The following is an 18,115-nucleotide window of genomic DNA, read 5'->3' as shown; positions in this document are numbered from 1 at the left end:
GGGCAGCTGGGAAGTGGGGTGGTGGGGCTGCAGCCTCTGCCCGTTACCTGGGGCTGTCTGCCCCCCGAGCAGCGGCCCCAGGACCTGCCGCTGAGACTGGACGTCGCAGGCCTCCTCCCTGGCCGCCCCACAGCTGCCTCACCCAGGCCCCCAGTGATGGGAGGGAGGTCCCATGTCCCCAAGCCCAGGCACACCCCATCTGGTCCAGGAGCAGCCACGTGTCCCTGACTGGGGAGCCCTGCTGCCACAGGCCCGGTCCCCTGGCCCTCCTGAAGGACGGAGCCCACCCGGCCACACCCACCATGAGAGGGAGAAGATCTTGTCACCAATAGTGACCAGGCTGCCAAGGACACAGGGCCTTGGCCTCTGCCTGGGCCTTCCTGCAGGGCCGAGTGGCTGAGGGCTCCGGACGATTCCCAGGGAGACTGAGGGACACGGCTGGGACCAAGGCCGTGGCTGGTGGCCAGGCTGTGGTCACAAGGCCGGGAAGTGGGGATGGGGGCAGGCTTGGGGCCTAGGAAGGGCTGGCCTGGCTGGCGAGGGGCCGTCCCACCCTGCTTGGTGAGACCAGGCACAGAGGACGGGTGTGAGAGTGTCTGTCAGGGCGCACGTGTGCCCGACTGTGACGCATGGAGGAGAGACTCCGTGGATGGCCGGGGCGGAGGAGCCCGGGAGACTTACAAAGTAGATGTCGGTGGCAGGTGCGTCCTCCTCCTCCGAGGCCTGGCTGGCGGGTTCCGAGGCCTGGCTGGCGGTTTCCGCTTCGACAGCAGCAGAGGCACCGGCCAAGGACGCCTCCACCCTGGGGACGGGCAGACAGGGAGTCCCGGGCGGGCTCGGGGCCACACCCGCCCTCCCCTCCCCTCCCCTCTCTCTGGGCTCCAGGTAGGAGTTGCCTCAGGGTGTCACAGCTGAGACGAAAGACTCAGGCCGGGAACCTGCTGTGCACCATTTCACGCAAAACAGAACAAGACAAAAAGTCCCAAGAAACCCCACTGGACACCAACCCCAGAAATGCCTTGCTAGCCCAGTGACCCATCTGTGTACCCCCGGGAGGTCACGTTCCTTCTCTAAGCCTCAGTTTCTCATCTGTAAGGAGGGGAAACATGGTACCTGCCCCAAAGGGGTCAGAACCTCTTTCTCCTTTCCATCGAACACTTAGTACATGCCAGGCCCGGCTCTAGAGCCTTCTGTGAATGAACCCAATGACTCTCCGTCATGGGGGTGGGGAGAGGACACTGCTAATGCCCCTGTGTTACAGATAAGGAAACTGAGGCACAAAGGAGCTGAGGAATGTGCCTGAGGCTGAGGCTGGTGGCCAAGGGACAGGTGTGCAATTTTCATCTCACAGATGACACTAAGGACTTGCTCTCCCGCTGTGTTTGAGGTTCGGCTGTTTTTGGCAGAGACTGAAATTTTACATTGCAAGATTCGGCTAATAGCAGAGAGCAGACGGTACCAGGACGTGTGTGTGTGTGTGTGTGTGTGTGTGAGTGTGCGCACGTGTGTTTAAAATACGCTCCCGTGGCAAGGCCAGCCTGGGAATCTGCTGAGAGCGCTAAACAAGGTCTCTGGGAACAAAAATAAAAAAGCATCTAAAACAAAAATCATTAGAAAGGCACAAATTTGCCAACACAGTGACAGAACTGCACACACCAAGGAGATGAGACACAAGTGAAGGCACAGAGGAACCGGATGATGACAGTGGACAAACTGGCTGTAAGAGCCTCCTAGGAAACGTTCGGAGCCTAAAGAGAACGTGCGCCTCATTCCACACGTTTGCGGACATTTAAAACAACAGGTTTTGACCTTGACCATTAGGGTTTTAAGCTATTTTTTAAAAAAGACATAGACTTTTTTAAGGCTACTTTCTTCAAATCAAAACTCAATAAAATTAAAAATAAATATTGGTCGGGCGAGGTGGCTCACGCCTGTAGTCCTAGCACTCTGGGAGGCCGAGGCGGGAAGATTGCTCCAGGTCAGGAGTTCGAGACCAGCCTGAGCAAGAGCGAGACCCCGTCTCTACTAAAAACAATAGAAAGAAATGATCTGGACAGCTAAAAATATATACAGAAAAAAAATGAGCCGGGCATGGTGGCGCATGCCTGTAGTCCCAGCTACTCAGGAGGCTGAGGCAGAAGGATCGCTTGAGCCCAGGAGTTTGAGGTTGCTGTGAGCTGGGCTGATGCCACGGCACTCTAGCCCAAGCCACAGAGTGAGACTCTGTCTCAAAAATAAATAAATAAATATTAAAAAGGTAAACAAATAATATCCTTAAATACTTGGAGGTTCAGAGATGCTCAACAACCCTCCCCTGGGCGCTGTGGACACTGGGGCTGAGTCGTTCTTTGGGGTGGGGCCGTCCTGGGCCCTGCAGGTGCTGAGCAGCGTCCCTGCCTCCACCCTCCATGCCAGGAGCTCCCCCACAGAGCTGTGACAACCACAGATGTCCCCAGACATCACCCAGTGTCCCCTGGGGGGCAGAATCAGCCCCAGCTGGTTGAGAACCACTGCCTTAGATCAAAGGAGGAATTAAAAGCAAATTTATTATCTGTACGACAGAACTACTTTGTGCTAAAACCTCCGGATGCCGTTGGCTCTCCCAGGCCCACAGCAGGTGCCCCGACCTCCCACAGAGCCGTACTCACTCCGCGTCCTCTTCTTTGGGGACCACGATCTCCACGCTGCACGTGGGCTCCACCTGCACCGTGACCTGCTGCAGATCTTCTTCCACGTGCGGCTCCTCCTGGGGCCTGGAGGCAAAGGGATGCTGAGCCTCAGTTTCCCTCCTCGCTCCCCTGCCCCCAGGAGTGCCTGCCGAACTCCAGGTCCAGTCCTGCCGGGGAGCTGGGGGCCTCCAACCTGGGTCTGGTCCCTCTGGTTGTCATACCTAGCCGGGCGTCTGAGTTGGTGGAGAGCCTGCCACCTTGGTCCCTCCTGTGACTCTGGCACCTTGCAGGGCCTGGGGTATAGCAGGTCCTCGGGGTACATTTACAGAATGAGCAAATGGCAGCCCCAACATGCTCAGGTGTCGCGGACGCTGCCCACGACCCTGGGGGTGCCTGAGCTTGGAAGCCGAGGCCCTGACGCAGGCTGCCGGAACATGCTGGCAGCAGACTGGGCATGCACGTCCTCTCTGAATGGCAACCCGAGAGCAGAAAGGCTGCTGACTTGGGAGCCAGGCAGCTGGGCAGAAGGGCGAGTGGCTTCCCACTGCTGGCACCCGGAGTTTCTTTCATTAGTGATTAAAAACCGATTAAGGAAAACAATACCTATTCACTGCCCTGGTGTTAACAAGAACACACCTGGGAACCACCGGAATGTCCCCAGAGGGGCTGGCTGAGTAAGATGAAAGGAAGGGCTCGGGCAGTCCCACACCAGCTGGGAGGATCCCTGCCTACCAGGTGACAAGAGCAAGGTGTGGGTGGCTGCAGAGACACCTCCTTTAGTGTCAAAAGGGAACCACAAGCCTGGGTGTATGCTCGCTTGCGTACTCACAAGACACCTCTGCGGAGACACGAAACCCACAGCCCCAGGGGTTGCTCCCCGCCTGGGGAGGGGATTGGTGCGGGCAGGAGGGAGGCGTTTCGCCACATTCCCTCTTGTACTTTTAAGTTAAAAAAAAAAATTAGTAGAAGAAAAAAGAAGGATGGACAGGCCAAGCTGCCTCAGCTCCCCGGGGCCCCAGGCTGGAAGAAACAGGCAAAGCGTCTAGGAGATTCCGTGCAGTTCTGCAGCCTGGTGCGGACTTAAACCTGCGCCCGGGACAGAACGGTCAGATGCACAGGGGCTCTGGGTGGGGAAACGGAGGCTCGGGGCCTCGCAGGACCCCTGGTGAGACTGAGAGGACAGGGCAGGGGAGGGGACCAGGGTCTCACCTGCCATCCTGTCCGGAAGACTGCGTGCGCCGTCTGCAGAGAGACCCGAAGAGGTGAATCACTAGTCCCCGCCCGCCTACCTGCAGCTACTCCTAGTTCCTCCGCCTACCAGCCTGACCCCGCCCACCAGCCCTGGCCGCCCCGCCCACCTGTACCGGGGCTGCTCTGACGTCTCGGAAGGGGAGCGCTCCGGGATGGAGAGGGAGGTGGACGACAGGGTCGTGGCGATGGAGGCTGTAGTGGCTTCTTCAAAAGAAGGTGGCGTGCAGGGCAGGAGGTCGGGCCGGCCTGCAGGGAGAGGGCGGTGGCACCTGGCAGAACTGCCAGCCCCTCTATCGGTTCCCCTCGGCTGGGCTCACCCTCGAGCCCTCCTGCCTCCTGGGTGCTCCCACCTGCCTCCCAGCACAGCTCTTCACAAGGCAAATTAGGTTGAATTCTGCCTTGTGCAAAGGCTTCCAACAGCTTCTTACAGCTCTCAAAACAGAATCCAAACCCCTGACAGCTGGAGGGCCCTCCCTTCTCCCCTCTGTCCCCTGCTCCCTCTCAGCCCCTCCCACATCTTCTCCAGCCACTCGGGTTCCCTGGCTCTGGCTCCAACACGCAGGCACAGTCCTGCCCCAGGGCCTTTGCACGGGCCGTGCCCCTTCCTCCATGCTATTCCCCAGCCTCTCCCTGCCTGGAGTCCTTGACCCCCAGGGCTGGGAAAGATCTTCTGGACACCCCTGGTGACAGTGACTGTTCGGGAGGCTGTCACCTTCCTGACAGTGCCTTCTATGCTCAGCTCTCCTTGTGGCTCTTGCTGTGGATGCAGTCTCAGCTCCTCACTCCCTGGTGGCTCTGTAGGTCCCTGAGGTGACTGTGAACCCCCGTCCCCTGGGGGCATGGCCCAGCCTCCGGAGGCCTCACGTGGGCCCCTGCAGCCCCCAAGTGCACCTGCTGCACAGCCCTCCGGCTCACCTTCGTCCTCCAGTGTGGGGTAGCTGCGGGCCCCCCGCAGGTCGTACTGCGCATCCTCCCGCTCGCTGGGGATCTGGCTGGCGGAGAAGGCGGCTGTGGGCCCGAGGGGCTTGACAGCCAGCAGGGCCCCGCGTCCCTTCTTGGACGGAGACGACTTCAGGGCTGTGGAAGGAGGAGGGCACAGTGGGTGTTGGCGCTCAGGGCCGCCGGGGCCGTGACAAAGTCCAGGCAGGACCCCCACCGGCCTCCCAGGTCCTCCCGCACACCCAGTCTGGTCTGCACCAGCACTGCCCACCACCTACCCCAGGGACCCTCTGCCTGGCCCCAGGCCAGGGGAAGCAGCAAAGCCGCTTCGTGCAAAGGCCGGCTCCGCCACGCTACTGGGGAGTGGTTACCCGGCCTGTCCACGCAACTCTGTCTAAGATGAGACACGTGGGGACTAGCACTGCATCTGCCCCCCACCCCAGGGCCCTCCCGACACGAGGCAGAAGCAGCCACCACGCTTGCCAAGCTTGCCTGGGCCTCATCCCCTTCTACTCTCCATCCTGGCCTGGCAGTGCCCCCGTGTTCAGTTGGGCACTGGTGTTAGAGAGGCCATGGCCCAGTGCGAAGAACCTGGTGGCTGTGTGACCTGGGGACTTGGCTTGGCCCCTCAGGGTCCCAGGGCAACAACAGGCTTGGGGGGCCAGGTGACACCTTGCTGTCCTCACTGCTCTATTCTTAGGAGGCAGGTGACAGTGCAGAGCCCCCGCACGGGGCCTACTGCCCCTAGAATGGCCCAGCACAGCTTCTGGTAAACAGCAGGCGCTCAGTTTGCCTTGTGACACCAGGGAGGACAGCCCAGGCGGTGGTGTGCTGGGAAAGCCTTAACAACTGGCCCTCTGGAGACACAGCCAGGCTGTGTGGTGGCCGCCAATTCCCACGGTGGAAAATACCAAGGAGAGGGCCCTGCCAGGGAGCTGGGGACAGAACTGCAGGGCTGGCTCTGGAGCTGGCCCCAGGGGACTGCGCCTGGCCCCGGGCTGGGAGAGTGGGCCCCGTCTGCGGGTGCTGGGCATTTGGCGTGCCCATCCCTGCCGCCTCCTGAAAGTGACCTCCCCGTGGGCACGCATGAGGACGCGGCTGGGACAGCAAGGCCCGCACCGAGACCACTCGTGTGCTGGCAGACACTGGCTGAGTTCCTCCTGTGTGCCAGGCCTGTGCCGGCAAACCCCGAATCCCGCCTTCCCTGTCACTGTTTGACCTGTGGACCACCCCCCGACAACACCCTGTGGGGTGGTGGCCACCTCCCTGGCACCCTGGCTACAGTGATGCTGTGGGCAGCTGGGCCAGGCCCACCCATCCCGTGTACAAATACGCTGTACCCTGATGACCCTATGCAGTTGGGGAACCGAGGCACAGAGGGGTGTTGCTGCTCAAGACCACAGGGCCCGGCCAGGGCCACACCAGGATTCTGGATGCAGGCTCTGGACCCCTGCGCCACACCCCCGTGCTGGGCAAACACCCCCCGACCCCATTCCCTGGGTGAGGCCCCTGGCCCGGCTCAGAGCCCCCCTCCTGGCTCTCGACACCCCTCGAGACCACACCCTTCCACCCCACAGGCTCTGGCGGCTTACAGGAGTTCTTCCGAAAGACCGTGTTGCTCATGAACTTGAAAAAACGCTCGGCGTAGAAGCTGGGGCGGTGGACGGAGACCGTGTCCTGGAAGAGAGCAGAAGGTGGCGGGGCAGAGGGTGTGTCGGCAGCCAAGATGGCTCTGGCTCTGCCAGGTCGGCCCCGGACACCGCTGTGTGCTGGGTGAGGTGGGGGAGCCACCTTCCGTGTATAAAGGGAAGAGGGGGCTCCATGGAGCAACGGCTCCCCGGAAAGGGACCCAAGGAACAGGTGACAGTGGTTCCCTCAGGGGAGGGAAGCCGGGTAGCAGGGAACAGGGTGGGAGGAAGACTCTTGTCACTATAAACCCATTTGTATTTCTGAACCACTTTTTGAACCATGTGAATGGTTCAAAGAAACCAGAGGATTTCGCTGAAACAGGTGGACGAAGTCCAGCCCCGCGCCTGCTTTGTCAATAAAGTTTTATCGGCATAGGGCCTCGCCTGTTCCTGCACGTTTCTGTTTTGTCCCTGGCTGCTTTTGTGCTCCGAAGGCAGAGCTGAGCACAGTCGGAGGCTGGTGTCCCCCAGGCCAGGCCAACCCGAATGTCCCCAACCTGGACGTAAGGCAGGGGCTCAGCACCTGGGGGCGGTGGGCTCAGAACGCCGAGCCCCTAAGGTGGATACTTCTGGCTGTTCCCGGGATCAGTGCCTCTGTCGTCCACGACAGGGTTCTTAGCTTTGGCATACCTGACATTTTGGGCCGGATCATTCTTGGTTGGGGGTGGGGATGTCTTGGGCATGGCAGGTGCTGAGCAGCGTCCCTGGGCCCCACCCACTCTGTGCCAGGAGCACCCCCCAGTGTGACAACCACAGATGTCCCCAGACATGGCCCAGTGTCCCTGGAGGGCAGGATCAACTGGCTGAGACCCCCCCTGCTGTGACATAACAGAACCCATCTGCGTGGGCAGCGGGACCACCTTGACCTTCCCCAAGTCCAGAGCACCACTGCTAATGGCACAGGGCATCTGGCCTCTGAACGCACATTCATGAATGAATGAATGAAGGTTCTCACCCCGTCGTGCACGAGAGCCTTCCAGGTGTGTTCCAGCTTCTTGATGAACCTGCAGAAAGAAAAAACACCCAAATGTCGGCCCATGTCAGCCAAGCCCTCGAGTCCAGGGGGTCTCACCAGGGCGATTCTGCACCCCCCCCAGGGACACCAGGTCACGTCCACAGGCGTCTGCAGTTGTCAGCTCAGGGCAAGGGGGAGCTCCTGGCCTGCTGGGGGTGGAGGCAGGGACACTGCTCAGCACCTGCAGGGCCCAGCACGGCCCCTCCCCAGCAGACGAGCGGACCCAATGTCCACAGTGCTAGAGGAGACCCTGCTCTAGAGGGACTGAGACTGCAGCTGCTGCACCAGCCAGAAGCGAGAGCCCCCTCGCTCTCTCCTCAAGGCCCAGGCTGAGCCCAACCCCCTCTCCACTGCGTGACGCCACCAGCCAGGCAGCTCCTCTGGGAGCTTCCCAGATGCCCCCCGCTCCCCGTCTGGAGGGGAAGGTCCCTCCTTGGCACAGCCTCGTCCTGGGAGGAGCTCCCGGCTGCCTGGAACCTGGCCGTCCCATCCCCCTCACCTGGAAAGCTGCCTAATCCTGCTCCCGAGCCCAAGGCAGGACCCTGCAGGCCTGCAGGGGACATGGCCGACTGTAAGGAGGGAAAAGCTACAAAACATGACCAGGAGAGCCCATCTTGACACTTCAAAAAAGAGAAGCTCCAAAGAACCGCCAAACGGGGACAGCATCTCCCTCGCTCACAGCCCCTCCTGGGCAGTGTCTGAAAGGTCCCTAACGAGCACATGTCACTCTAAAGATAAAAGACTGAGAGCTCACTGCTGGGGCTCATGAACAGCCAACAGCTGTGGCCCTGGCTCTAGGCAGCGGCTATGGGGAAGCTGGGCTGTCTGTTCCTTCCAGGTTTTTCCAACATGTGTCCACGCCTGAGACCACACAATTACGAAATGTGGTGTCATGTGACACCGGGTCAAAGATGTAAACTTCGTGGCCCAAAGTGAGAGTTTCTGGAACCCAGTCCTTGGACTCTCAAGGGGCCCGATGCCGCCCTGCGGGGCCGGGGAGGGGCAGCGCGCACCTGTAGGACTGCAGGATGTCGATGATGCCGATGTGCAGCAGCAGCCGTTCCCCGCGCCCGTTCACGGCGGGGATCCCGCCCATCCTGGGGAGAGAGGGCGGGTCAGCAGCCCGCAGGGCAGGAGGCTCCGGGCTCCAGGACCCACCTGCTCCCGAGGGTGGCAGCTCAGCCGGGCCCTCGGAGCAAGGTCCCGGCACCTGGGAGCCTCCGTCCTGATGCCCCCTTTCACCCCTCCCGGGCTCAAAGCAGGACGCGGGATGCTGGCCAGGGGCCCTGGCTAGGAGACGTGCGCACACGTCCCCCCTCCCCTCCCCCACGGATGAGCACAGACACATACAGACACGCCCCTCGGGGCCCGAGCTCTCAGGTGCAGCCTGGGGAGTTAACTGTGTTCCCGCACTGCGCGGTTAGTGAGGCCACACGATGCAGCAGCCAACGGAAGCCACCACGGCAGCAAACACATTGGGCCCAGGCTTGGCGCGCCCTGCTCACTCTACATCACACATCGCTGGGCTCACCTGCTCCCCGACAAGCCCCACGAAGACCCTACAAACGCCAAGAAGGTCTGAGGGGGGCTGCACAGGACCTCTCCACAAGCTGCCCCGCCCCCTGCCCCCCGCCCGTCCCCGGGGCCCTGAGCCCAGCCCCTCCTCTGTGCCCAGCAACTGATGCCCCAGTGCCACCCATACCAGCTGCCGGGGCCAGGGTCAACCTTGGCTCCGTGCCCAGCTGGCTATGTGCTTAGGACGGCTGCCCCCACCTCGGAGCCTTTGTTTCCTCAGCTGAAAATGGGGGATGCCACTGGCTCCCTCCAGGGCCCCCAAGGACTGAACAAGGTAACACAAGCCGAGGCTCTGGCCCATTTCTGCATGGTTGGTGCACAGTTACCAGGCTCTGCTGTGACCAGGGGATAATCTTGACACTGCTGTACTGTCAATCCTGCCCATCCTGGGGACTCTAGGCAGTGTCTGGGGGCATTTGCAGTTGTCATAACCGGGGAGGGGGTGGTCCTGGCATGGAGTGGGTGGGGGACGCTGCTCAGCACCCCAGAGAGGCCAGGACGGCCCTGCCACAGATAATGACCCGGCACCAACGTCCACAGGGCCCAGGGGGAGACCCTATGAGTGTCTCCCCGACCAAACCCTGGGCCCCTGAGCGTGGCGCCAGCCTGACCCTTCTCCCTGGCATCCAGCAAAGGTGCCCTGGGTAGATGCTCCACGGCATCAGCCACATCTGTGGCAGCCGCTTTCTGTCTTTGTGCAATCAGATTTTTCAATCCCACTGCCCTGCGGGTTTTGTCTTTTGCCACGAAAGGTCTACCACGTCCCCAAAGCCCCACACCTCTCTGTGGTCTTCCTACGCCTTCCGCCTTGCTCCACACGGCGGCTACAGCTGAGGGAGGCTACCTGTGCCCTTCTCATGGGCACGGCCAATGGCCTTGACCCAACTACTGATTGATGTGAAATGCCCCCACCGTCACACGCCAAGGCCTGTGGCCACCTGCGTTCACCTCTTGAGCTGCAGGCAGCCTGGGTGGCAGGAGCTGCTGCCCATCCCACCCAGAGAAGCCAGGCACAGATTGGCTCCTGGGCTCCCTGCTGCTCTGTCCATCATGGACACCCTCGCTGACCCGGAGCCACCCCTTCACCTGTTCTCACACCTGGCAAGGGGAGAGGACGGGGCCGGGGGCTGGAGCCCGGTGGGGCACAGGAGAGGGGGACAGAACTAGAGGGCTCCCCGCCCACCTACGTGTCGTCCGACTCGATGGCCTCCCCGCGCGCGGCCCCACCCTGGATGGACTCCATGGCCGTGGAGTACAGCGCCTTCTGGCCCACGGGCCGCTTCTCGTCCGAGGTGCTCTGGGCGCCCTGGGCCTGGCGCTCTCGCTCCTGCTGGTCGAGGTTGTGCACCCCCAGCAGTAGGCTATAGTCCATGATCTTGAAGCTCTCCAGCACCTGCGGGTAGGGGCGGTGTGGTCAGCCGTCCTGTCCCCAAACCCCGGCTCCCACACTCCGCAGGACCCCAGGTGCACTGGTATTTGGGTGACTCATCCCACGCCATGCAGGGCCCTGGTTATCCCAAGGGATTAGAAGGGCCGCAGTCACCCAGGGCACCAAACCCGGATGCTGGGCCTTGGAGTGCAGGCTTCTGACTGGACGCCAGCTGCCCCTGGGGCTGGGACAGGGACTTTTTGGGACTTTCCAAGAGAGGGCCTGAACCTATGCCCCCACCACCCTGGGGCCGAGGGTGAGGACGTTCTCTGGATGGAGAGGCGGAGCCCAGGCTGTGGACACCCGGGTTCAGGGCCAGGCCAGGGAAGCCAGGAGGCCCCTGAGCGTCTGGGCAGCGGGTTTGGGTCAAGTTATCAAAGGGTCTGGCCAGCTGGGGTGGAACAAAGGATGTGGGCGGCCCAGGCTCTGCCCCTAACAGCCTGGGCCCCCGACCCTCGGCTCTAGTTGCTGGGGCCAGGATGGGAAGGGACACCCACTCTCACTGCAGCCTGCGGGCCGGCAGAGACGGGAAGGGAAACTGAGGTACAATGTGCCCAAGCGGCTGGCAGGGGCACACTGGGCTTGTGACTGCCGCATCCTGAGGCTACACTGTCCCTAGATGCCATCGTCACCGCGAAGTGACGTCTGCAGAAACAGGCACAGACACTCCTGACCCCCCCAGGTCTGGGTATGGAGACAAGTTTTACGTTAAGGTCGCAAACTCCGGGTCCCACGGCTCCCACGCGGGGCAGTGCCCGAAGCTGCTCTGGGAGGGGCCACTCTGGGGCGGGGCGGGGCGGGGCTGCTCGGGGCGGGGCCGTTCTGGGCAACGGGGCTGCTTGGGGCGGGGCCGGGGCTGCCGTGGGCGGGGCCGGGGCTGCCGTGGGCAGGGCAGGGCTGCTATGGGCGGGGTGGGGACTGCTGTGGGCGGGGCTGGGCTGCCGTGGGCGGGGCTCACCAGGCAGTCCCGCTGCAGCGTCTTGACCAGCGCGCTGAAGGTGTCGGCGTCGAGCAGGAGCCCCTCGGGCATGTCCTGCATGAAGTCCAGGTCCTTGTAGGTAGGGATGCTCTTCTCCTTCTCCTTCTTGCTGGCGCGCCGCTTGTAGGTAGAGCCCTTAAGGTCGAACTTGAGGTGCATCTTGACGACACGCGGCAGCACGTTGTTCATCACCACCACGCGGATGTTCTTGCCGCCCGACTGCACGCAGTACAGCCCGTAGAACTTGGGCAGCAGCGTCCGCGGGTTCTGGTTGAGGTTCTGCGGAGAAGCGGGGGTTAGCGCCCTGCCCAGAGCCCCGCGGAGAACCCGGGACCCTCCCGGGGTATCCCCGCCACAGGGAGGGACCACTCCTCCCCCCAGGTCTCTGCTTCCGGGCCCATCCGGGCAGGGTCCACAGACCCCGCTTGGCCAGCCGGGCCAGCCCCTGTTTTTGTAAGGCTTCCAGCTGAGGGCGGTTTTTCCATTTTTAAAAAGTTGAAAAATAGTATTTTGTGACATGTGAAAACGATGTGGAATTCACACTTCGGCGTCCATAAATAAAGTTTTATTGGCACACAGCCGTGCTCATCCGCTCACGTGCTGTCCAGGGCGGCTCCTGCGCCACCAAGGCAGAGCAGAGCCACGCAGACAGACACAGACCGGCTCACGGAGCGGAAGATATTCCCCATCTGGCCCTTGACCCCTTGACTGGTCATGTTTGTGGAGCCCTGATCTAGAGGAGCCAGGGTCCCACCCTAAGCATCACACACAGTGGACGCAGGATGCCTCAAATGGGAAACTGAGGCACAGGCTACGCTGAACTGCCCAGAGGGGCCGGCAACGGCCCGGGCCTGGCCGTTCAGAAGGCACCCACCCTGGTCTGGGCGACTGCCCAACCCTAAGGGCCGGGAAAGGCAGCCCTGCCGCCTGCGGTTCCTGCTCCTCCCTCCCTGGGCCTGATGTGCCCTTTTCTCAAGGGCCGGAGGTGGATGGCGCTGCCTGCACCAGCAGCTGCTCTTTTGTGTGGCGCCAGCTGGTGGCCCGTCCCCCTCATCTCTGCGACTGAGTCACCCTTGGGCCGCTAGGGCCTTGGTGGTGGCTGAGGGAGACGCTGCCCGTGGGCTGCTATTTCTGGGACCCACGACTCTTGGGGGATGGGCAAGGCAGGACTGGGCAGCCAGGCGGGGGCCCCCCAGCCCTGCCCGGGGTTGGCCACCAGGGCCCTCGGCTGCAGGAGGAGGTGAGGGTGGTCCCGAACACCTCGTGACGGGCCCCAGAGGGTGAGTCTGTGAACCTGCCCAGGAGGGGCCCGGGCCAGTGTTGCCTACCTGCTCCCGACAGCCGGGGGAGTGGGGTCAGGGGCAGAGTGGAGGGGCTGAGTGTGGAGGCAGGACAGGGGCCAGGGAAGCCTGGGTTGGGCCCTGCTGAGCCCTCCCTGCCCCCCCTCCTCCCCCTCCCCCAAGGCCACCACCCCGCAGCCAGGCGCCACGCACCATGTAGTAGCCGGGGAGCAGCTTCTGCAGGAACTCGGCCTCCTTGTGCATCACGGTCTTGATGATGAACTCGTCATCGCTGGTGACATAGAAGAGGGAGCCGCTGGCCCCCGGGTTGGAGAGCTCGATCAGCGGCTCGTTGCACAGCGAGTACTGAAAGGCAGAGGCGGGCGGGCGGTGAGCAGGCCTGGGGCCACCGGACAGACGGCTGGACAGACGGACGGTGCTCCGCAACTGCCCGACAGCCCCGGGAACTGGTGACAGTCAGTCCATCTACAGACAAGGAAATGGAGGCTGCGGGGCGGGTGACTTGCCCAGGGCCACACACCAAGGATTGGAACCGCTGACTCCGCAGCCTGAGTTAGCAGGAGACACCTGATCGTATCGTGGTGCCCACACACCTGGCCAAGACGTGGTCCCAGCCCCCCTTGCAGCTGGGTGTGGCCCCGACGGTAGCTCTGCCCAGTGAGCTGCGAGCAGAACGGTGGAGTGAACTTCGGGGAAGGTTCCCGGAATGGGGGACAGACTGGAACACTGACGTGACAGCTGGAACCCCAGCAGCCATAGGGGAGACCATGAGGTGACCTTCAGGATGGAAGCTGTGTACCAGTGGCGGCAGAAAGAGAAGCTGTGTCTCTGATGGGCAGTCCCCACCCTGGCCCCCAGCACGCGCTCCCCACCTTTCTTCCCCACTGTCCCCCTCACTGACATTTGTCTCCCTCCCCACATGCCACTCCCGGCCATCGGATGGGACGTTCCATGGGAACAGGTGTCTGTGCGGTTTCTTTGCTGACACACTACAGGTGCTACATTCATTAATCGAGACAGTGAAAACGAGACCTGCAGGCTGTGACCCTGGGCCACTGATGTACTTCTGGGGTTAAGGCTGTTTGCGTTGGGCTTTCTGTCCCTCACACCCCCGACATCCTAGCTGATCGCCTCTGGTATACATGGATGAAGCCACAGGGGCTCCCCAGCAGCTGAGTGTGCCAGGCCTGCTGCAGGGGGCACGCACCTGCAGATGGGCACGCAGGTGGTTTGTGAGTGACGCCTGCCGGTCCCACCCTGCCTGGGAAGACCGCCGAGTGCTGAGTAGGTGGGGGTCCCCCTTGGGTTAGGGGTGGCAGTGAACAGGAGTGAGGGACCCAGCTTCTGGAAAACAGTGGTGAGTCCTCGGAGGCAGACACCGGTGCCGCACACCCCTCATGGTGCAGAGCAGCCTGCCGGCTCCACTGCGGCTCCCACCGTTGTGGGAAGCAGCCAGTTCCCACCATGTCCCAAGGCGGAGTTGGTGGGATTCACATGGCGCTGGCGGCAGGGAGTGAGGAAGCCGTGTAGGGAGGATGGAGGTGGAAGCGAGAGGCGCCCAGGCTGCAGCCACTGCCAGGCCCAGCCATCTGCCTGTCCTTCCTCCACCCACGGCCACGAGCCACAAATATCCACGGAAGACACAGAGAGCCCACACCGGGCTCCTCCACCCTCCCTGCCGTGGCAGGAAGCCTCCAGCCTCTTCCGGACACAGGCGCGGCAGTGCAGGGTGAGGGCGGTCCCTCCTGGGGCTGGCACCCTCCCTGCGTGGTGAGGAGGCCCCTGCAGATCCCACAGCCGCTGTCCTCAGGTCTCCTTGGATGCGGAGGACACAAGCAGCCTCTATAAAGCATGGTAGGGAAGGCCGTGCTGACATGCACAGTGGGAAAAGCTGCAGAATGGGTACGTTCAGCTTGATACAAAAGAAATCTATGAGAGAGAAAGTTCTGGAACCAAGCAGCCCATGGCAGTTGCCCTCAGAGAGCAAGCCACATGCATGGATTTCTGAACCAGGCAGCAGCAGGACAACTGGGATGGGACCCTTTGCCAGGGGCCAGGGGTGGGGGCTCTTGGCGGCCGTGCTCGGTGTGGGCTGACCAAGGCCCACCTCTCCATGCTGCAGCTGACTGGCTGGGGGCCCAAGGCTGACCGCATGCAGCCCCCTCAGCCGACCCTCTGCTTTCTGTCCCAAGGGGGGCTGCCCCTTGCCTGGGCACGCTGTGGCCTCAGCTGTCCAATTGGAGTGGAGCCCAGGCAAGCCCAGCTCCTAGAGGCTCCCGCCTGTCCCCTCCACTGCTCCGGCTCAGGGACCCCAGGCTGCACGAGCGGGGACAGAACATACGCCATCGTGTCCTCCCACTGCCATTGCAAGGCCACACTTGTGCTGTGGCCTGGACAGCCAGGGGCTGCTGCCAGCCTGGCACTGGGGCCCCAAGGACACTGTCGCCACCTGGGATGGGCACGAGTCAGGCTGAAGGGCCACCATGCAGACCTCCGAGGCCGGGAACTTGCTCTGATTGGGGCCTAGGTGAGACCTAGGTGTCCCCCGCCTCCGTTCTCATTTGTCTACTCCCCATTAAGGGACGTTCACGCTGTCTCCCCGCTGCTAGGAACCGCAGCATCCACTTCCACTTCTGGCAACCTGACGACCAGTGTCTGGGTAACCCGGGGGCCATTTCTATGCAAGAACAAATCGCTTGTCTTCGAGGTGCTGGGACACTGCAGTCAGGAGCCCGGGTCCCCAAATGGGGCTGGGGTCCTCTGGGGTCCCGCACACCCCTGGCTGGAGGAAACACTAATTCTCTCTGGAAGAATGTAGGTTTCCCCCAGACCAAGATAAACCAAATTCACAGGCATAGTCAGCGACCACCAAAGACACAAGGGAATGAGACACCATGCGTGACAACCCAGTTGCAACAATCAGACACAGTGTTTCAAATGATTACAGACCGGCTTGTCTACAGATTTTAAGTTTCCCTCTAATACAAAGTTATAAAACAATGACCAGGCAGATTTGGAAAAGGACCACATGGAGCTTTTAAGCTTTTAGACGTGGAGCTCTGATGAACTCGGACGCCGCCTCGGTGAGTGCAGGACTGGACTGTAACCCTAAGCAAGGAACCGGCTGAGCTGCACCCAGGCGCCTGGCCTACGGAACCTCCGGGGCCACAGACATGCACTGTTTTATACCACTGAGCCTGTGGTACTTTGTTACATGGCAGTAGCTGACACACTCACCAGGTAATCATCCGGCCGGATCCCAAATAGTTCCCGGAAGTAGCGGAAGGCGACAGGTGCATAGGTCTTGAACCGGAAGTCCTGGAAGTGGTGGGCGGGGGTGAGGTTGCTGCCTTCACTGTGGAGGAAAGACAAAGAAAACGTCTGTGAGGGACAGTGGCATTTTGGACACCTCTCTCTACTCCTCCCAGTAGCCCTCCCCAGACCCAGGGCAGCGCCTCCAGCTGCCAAGCCCCAAGGCATCCTCCAAATGGCCCAGTCCCATAAGCAACATGGGGCTCCCGACGGGACTGTCCCCCAACAACCATCCCTCCTCCTCTCATTCGCAACAGAGCCCACAATGTTGGCTGGGCACATGGCTACCCCAAGTAAGACCTCACTGCCCAGCCTCTCTTGCAGCTAGTTGTGGTCATGTGACTGCACTCAGCCAATGAGATGTGAGTGGGACAGGAACCATGTGTGTTACTTCCTGGTTGTGCCCTTAAAGGGAGTGGGCACATTGTTCCCCTTCTCCTTCTCTTCCTTCCTGCTGCTGGAATGCAGATGTGATGGCAGGACCTCAGGCAGCCACCTGGGACTGCTGGTGACAGAAGCTGCATGTTGAAGATGGCAGTGTGGAGCCACCCTCCCAGCCCTGGACTGCCTACTGGTATTTTTACATGAGAGAATCAACTTCAACCTTTTCTTTTTCCTTTTCCTTTGAAAACCGCTTTTATATTGAGTCTCCCTGATTCTGCAGCAAACTAATATCCTCACTGATGTGGGGTCAGAACTCAAAGCCAAGGAGATGCCAGGAGAGGCCTGGTGCTATCTTCAGCAGAGGAGAGCACTCAGAGAACGGGCTGTTCTGTGTGAGAACAACGGCTGTCCGGTGGGCAGGCCCCCAAACCCCAGGGCTGCTGCTGCAGGGCGAGCCCGGCCCACCTAGGGAAGAAGATGCTCTCCACCACGTAGAAGTCCTGCATGAGCACGTCCCGCTCAGGCTTGGAGCTCAGGTTGCCCACGGTGTAGCCGATGCCCAGCTGAATGGCACCCTTCAGGGTGGAGGAGGTGGTCTGCGGGGAGACGCAGCATGTCAGGACCCCCCTGGGCTGGTCTCTGCCACAGCCCTGTCCACCCTGGGTATGCTGGGAGGGTGGGGGCTGGCGTCCAGTCTGCAGCTGACCCCCAGCACCCATCCACACCCTCCCTGGGGCCCCTGCATGGCCACCTTCCAGAACTGTGACCACCCTGCCACAGTGCAGGGGAGGGACCCAGCCGGGAAGGTGAAGCCACCACCTTCGGGCCACACAGCATGTGGCTTGGCCATGACTTTGACACCACTTTGTACAGCCCAAGGCCTGTTTTCCAGGTGTGTTCCCGAAGGCCCCAGCATCCCCAAACTACCCAGACTGAGCAGGGTTTTGTTTTGTTTTTTAGGGTGGCACAATTTACAGAGCAATGCCGAAATCAACTCATTTCCACAGACGGGGTTCCTTCTACCTGCTTTCTGCGTGACAGATGGGGCTGGGCATGACGGTCCTGGCCCTGCTGGGGATGCTGTGTGTGAGCCAAAGCCTGCGCACGCTTGGGCAGCACTCGCTGTTTTTCTTTCATTTTGTTTTTTGAGATAGTGTCGCTCTGTCACCCGGGCTGGAGTGCAGTGGTGCGATCACAGCTCACTGCAGCCTCCAACTCCTGGGCTCAAGCGATCCTCCTATCTTAGCCTTCCGAGTAGCTGGGAATACAGGCGCCACCAAGCCTGGCTAATTTTTCTATTTTTTGTAGAGATGAGGTCTCACTATGTTGCCCAGGCTGGTCTCAAACTCCTGGCCTCAAGCCATCCTCCCGCCTCGGCCTCCCAGAGTGTTGGGATGACAGGCGTGAGCCACCACGCCAGGGGGTCTGTTTTCATCGCCAGCATCGTTAATGGTGTCCTCCCTGTGCGTTCTCAGTGACGTGTCCCTCCTAACACTGAGGCAGACACCTCGGTCTCTGCGTCTCGGACTGGTCCCCAGCGCTCACACCGGGGGTGTGGGAGGCAGGGAGGGGG

The 18,115-nt window shown here is 61.5% G+C and overlaps 1 protein-coding gene across 5 annotated transcripts in view; it reads right to left on the bottom strand.

The window, feature by feature from the left end:
* The window catches only part of PIP5K1C (phosphatidylinositol-4-phosphate 5-kinase type 1 gamma), a 50,901-nt gene that overhangs the window by 6,373 nt on the left and 26,413 nt on the right, over positions 1-18,115 (bottom strand). For 4 of the 5 annotated variants that reach the window (XM_069480464.1, XM_069480456.1, XM_069480475.1 and 1 more), the window contains exons 4-16: positions 17,008-17,138; positions 16,084-16,201; positions 13,039-13,191; positions 11,525-11,824; positions 10,325-10,530; positions 8,576-8,659; positions 7,503-7,551; positions 6,452-6,536; positions 4,836-4,997; positions 4,028-4,166; positions 3,879-3,911; positions 2,649-2,753; positions 682-802 (exon numbers count right to left, since the gene is read on the bottom strand). In XM_069480464.1, the coding sequence (XP_069336565.1) occupies positions 682-802; positions 2,649-2,753; positions 3,879-3,911; positions 4,028-4,166; positions 4,836-4,997; positions 6,452-6,536; positions 7,503-7,551; positions 8,576-8,659; positions 10,325-10,530; positions 11,525-11,824; positions 13,039-13,191; positions 16,084-16,201; positions 17,008-17,138 (1,686 nt within the window). The remainder of the gene's footprint in view (positions 1-681; positions 803-2,648; positions 2,754-3,878; positions 3,912-4,027; positions 4,167-4,835; positions 4,998-6,451; positions 6,537-7,502; positions 7,552-8,575; positions 8,660-10,324; positions 10,531-11,524; positions 11,825-13,038; positions 13,192-16,083; positions 16,202-17,007; positions 17,139-18,115) is intronic. The other variant, XM_069480446.1, reaches the window with a different exon arrangement.

This window comes from Eulemur rufifrons, chromosome 2 (genome assembly GCF_041146395.1).
Source record: "Eulemur rufifrons isolate Redbay chromosome 2, OSU_ERuf_1, whole genome shotgun sequence".
Classification (NCBI taxonomy): Eukaryota; Metazoa; Chordata; class Mammalia; order Primates; family Lemuridae; genus Eulemur; species Eulemur rufifrons.
This window is presented reverse-complemented; position numbering and strand designations above follow the sequence as displayed.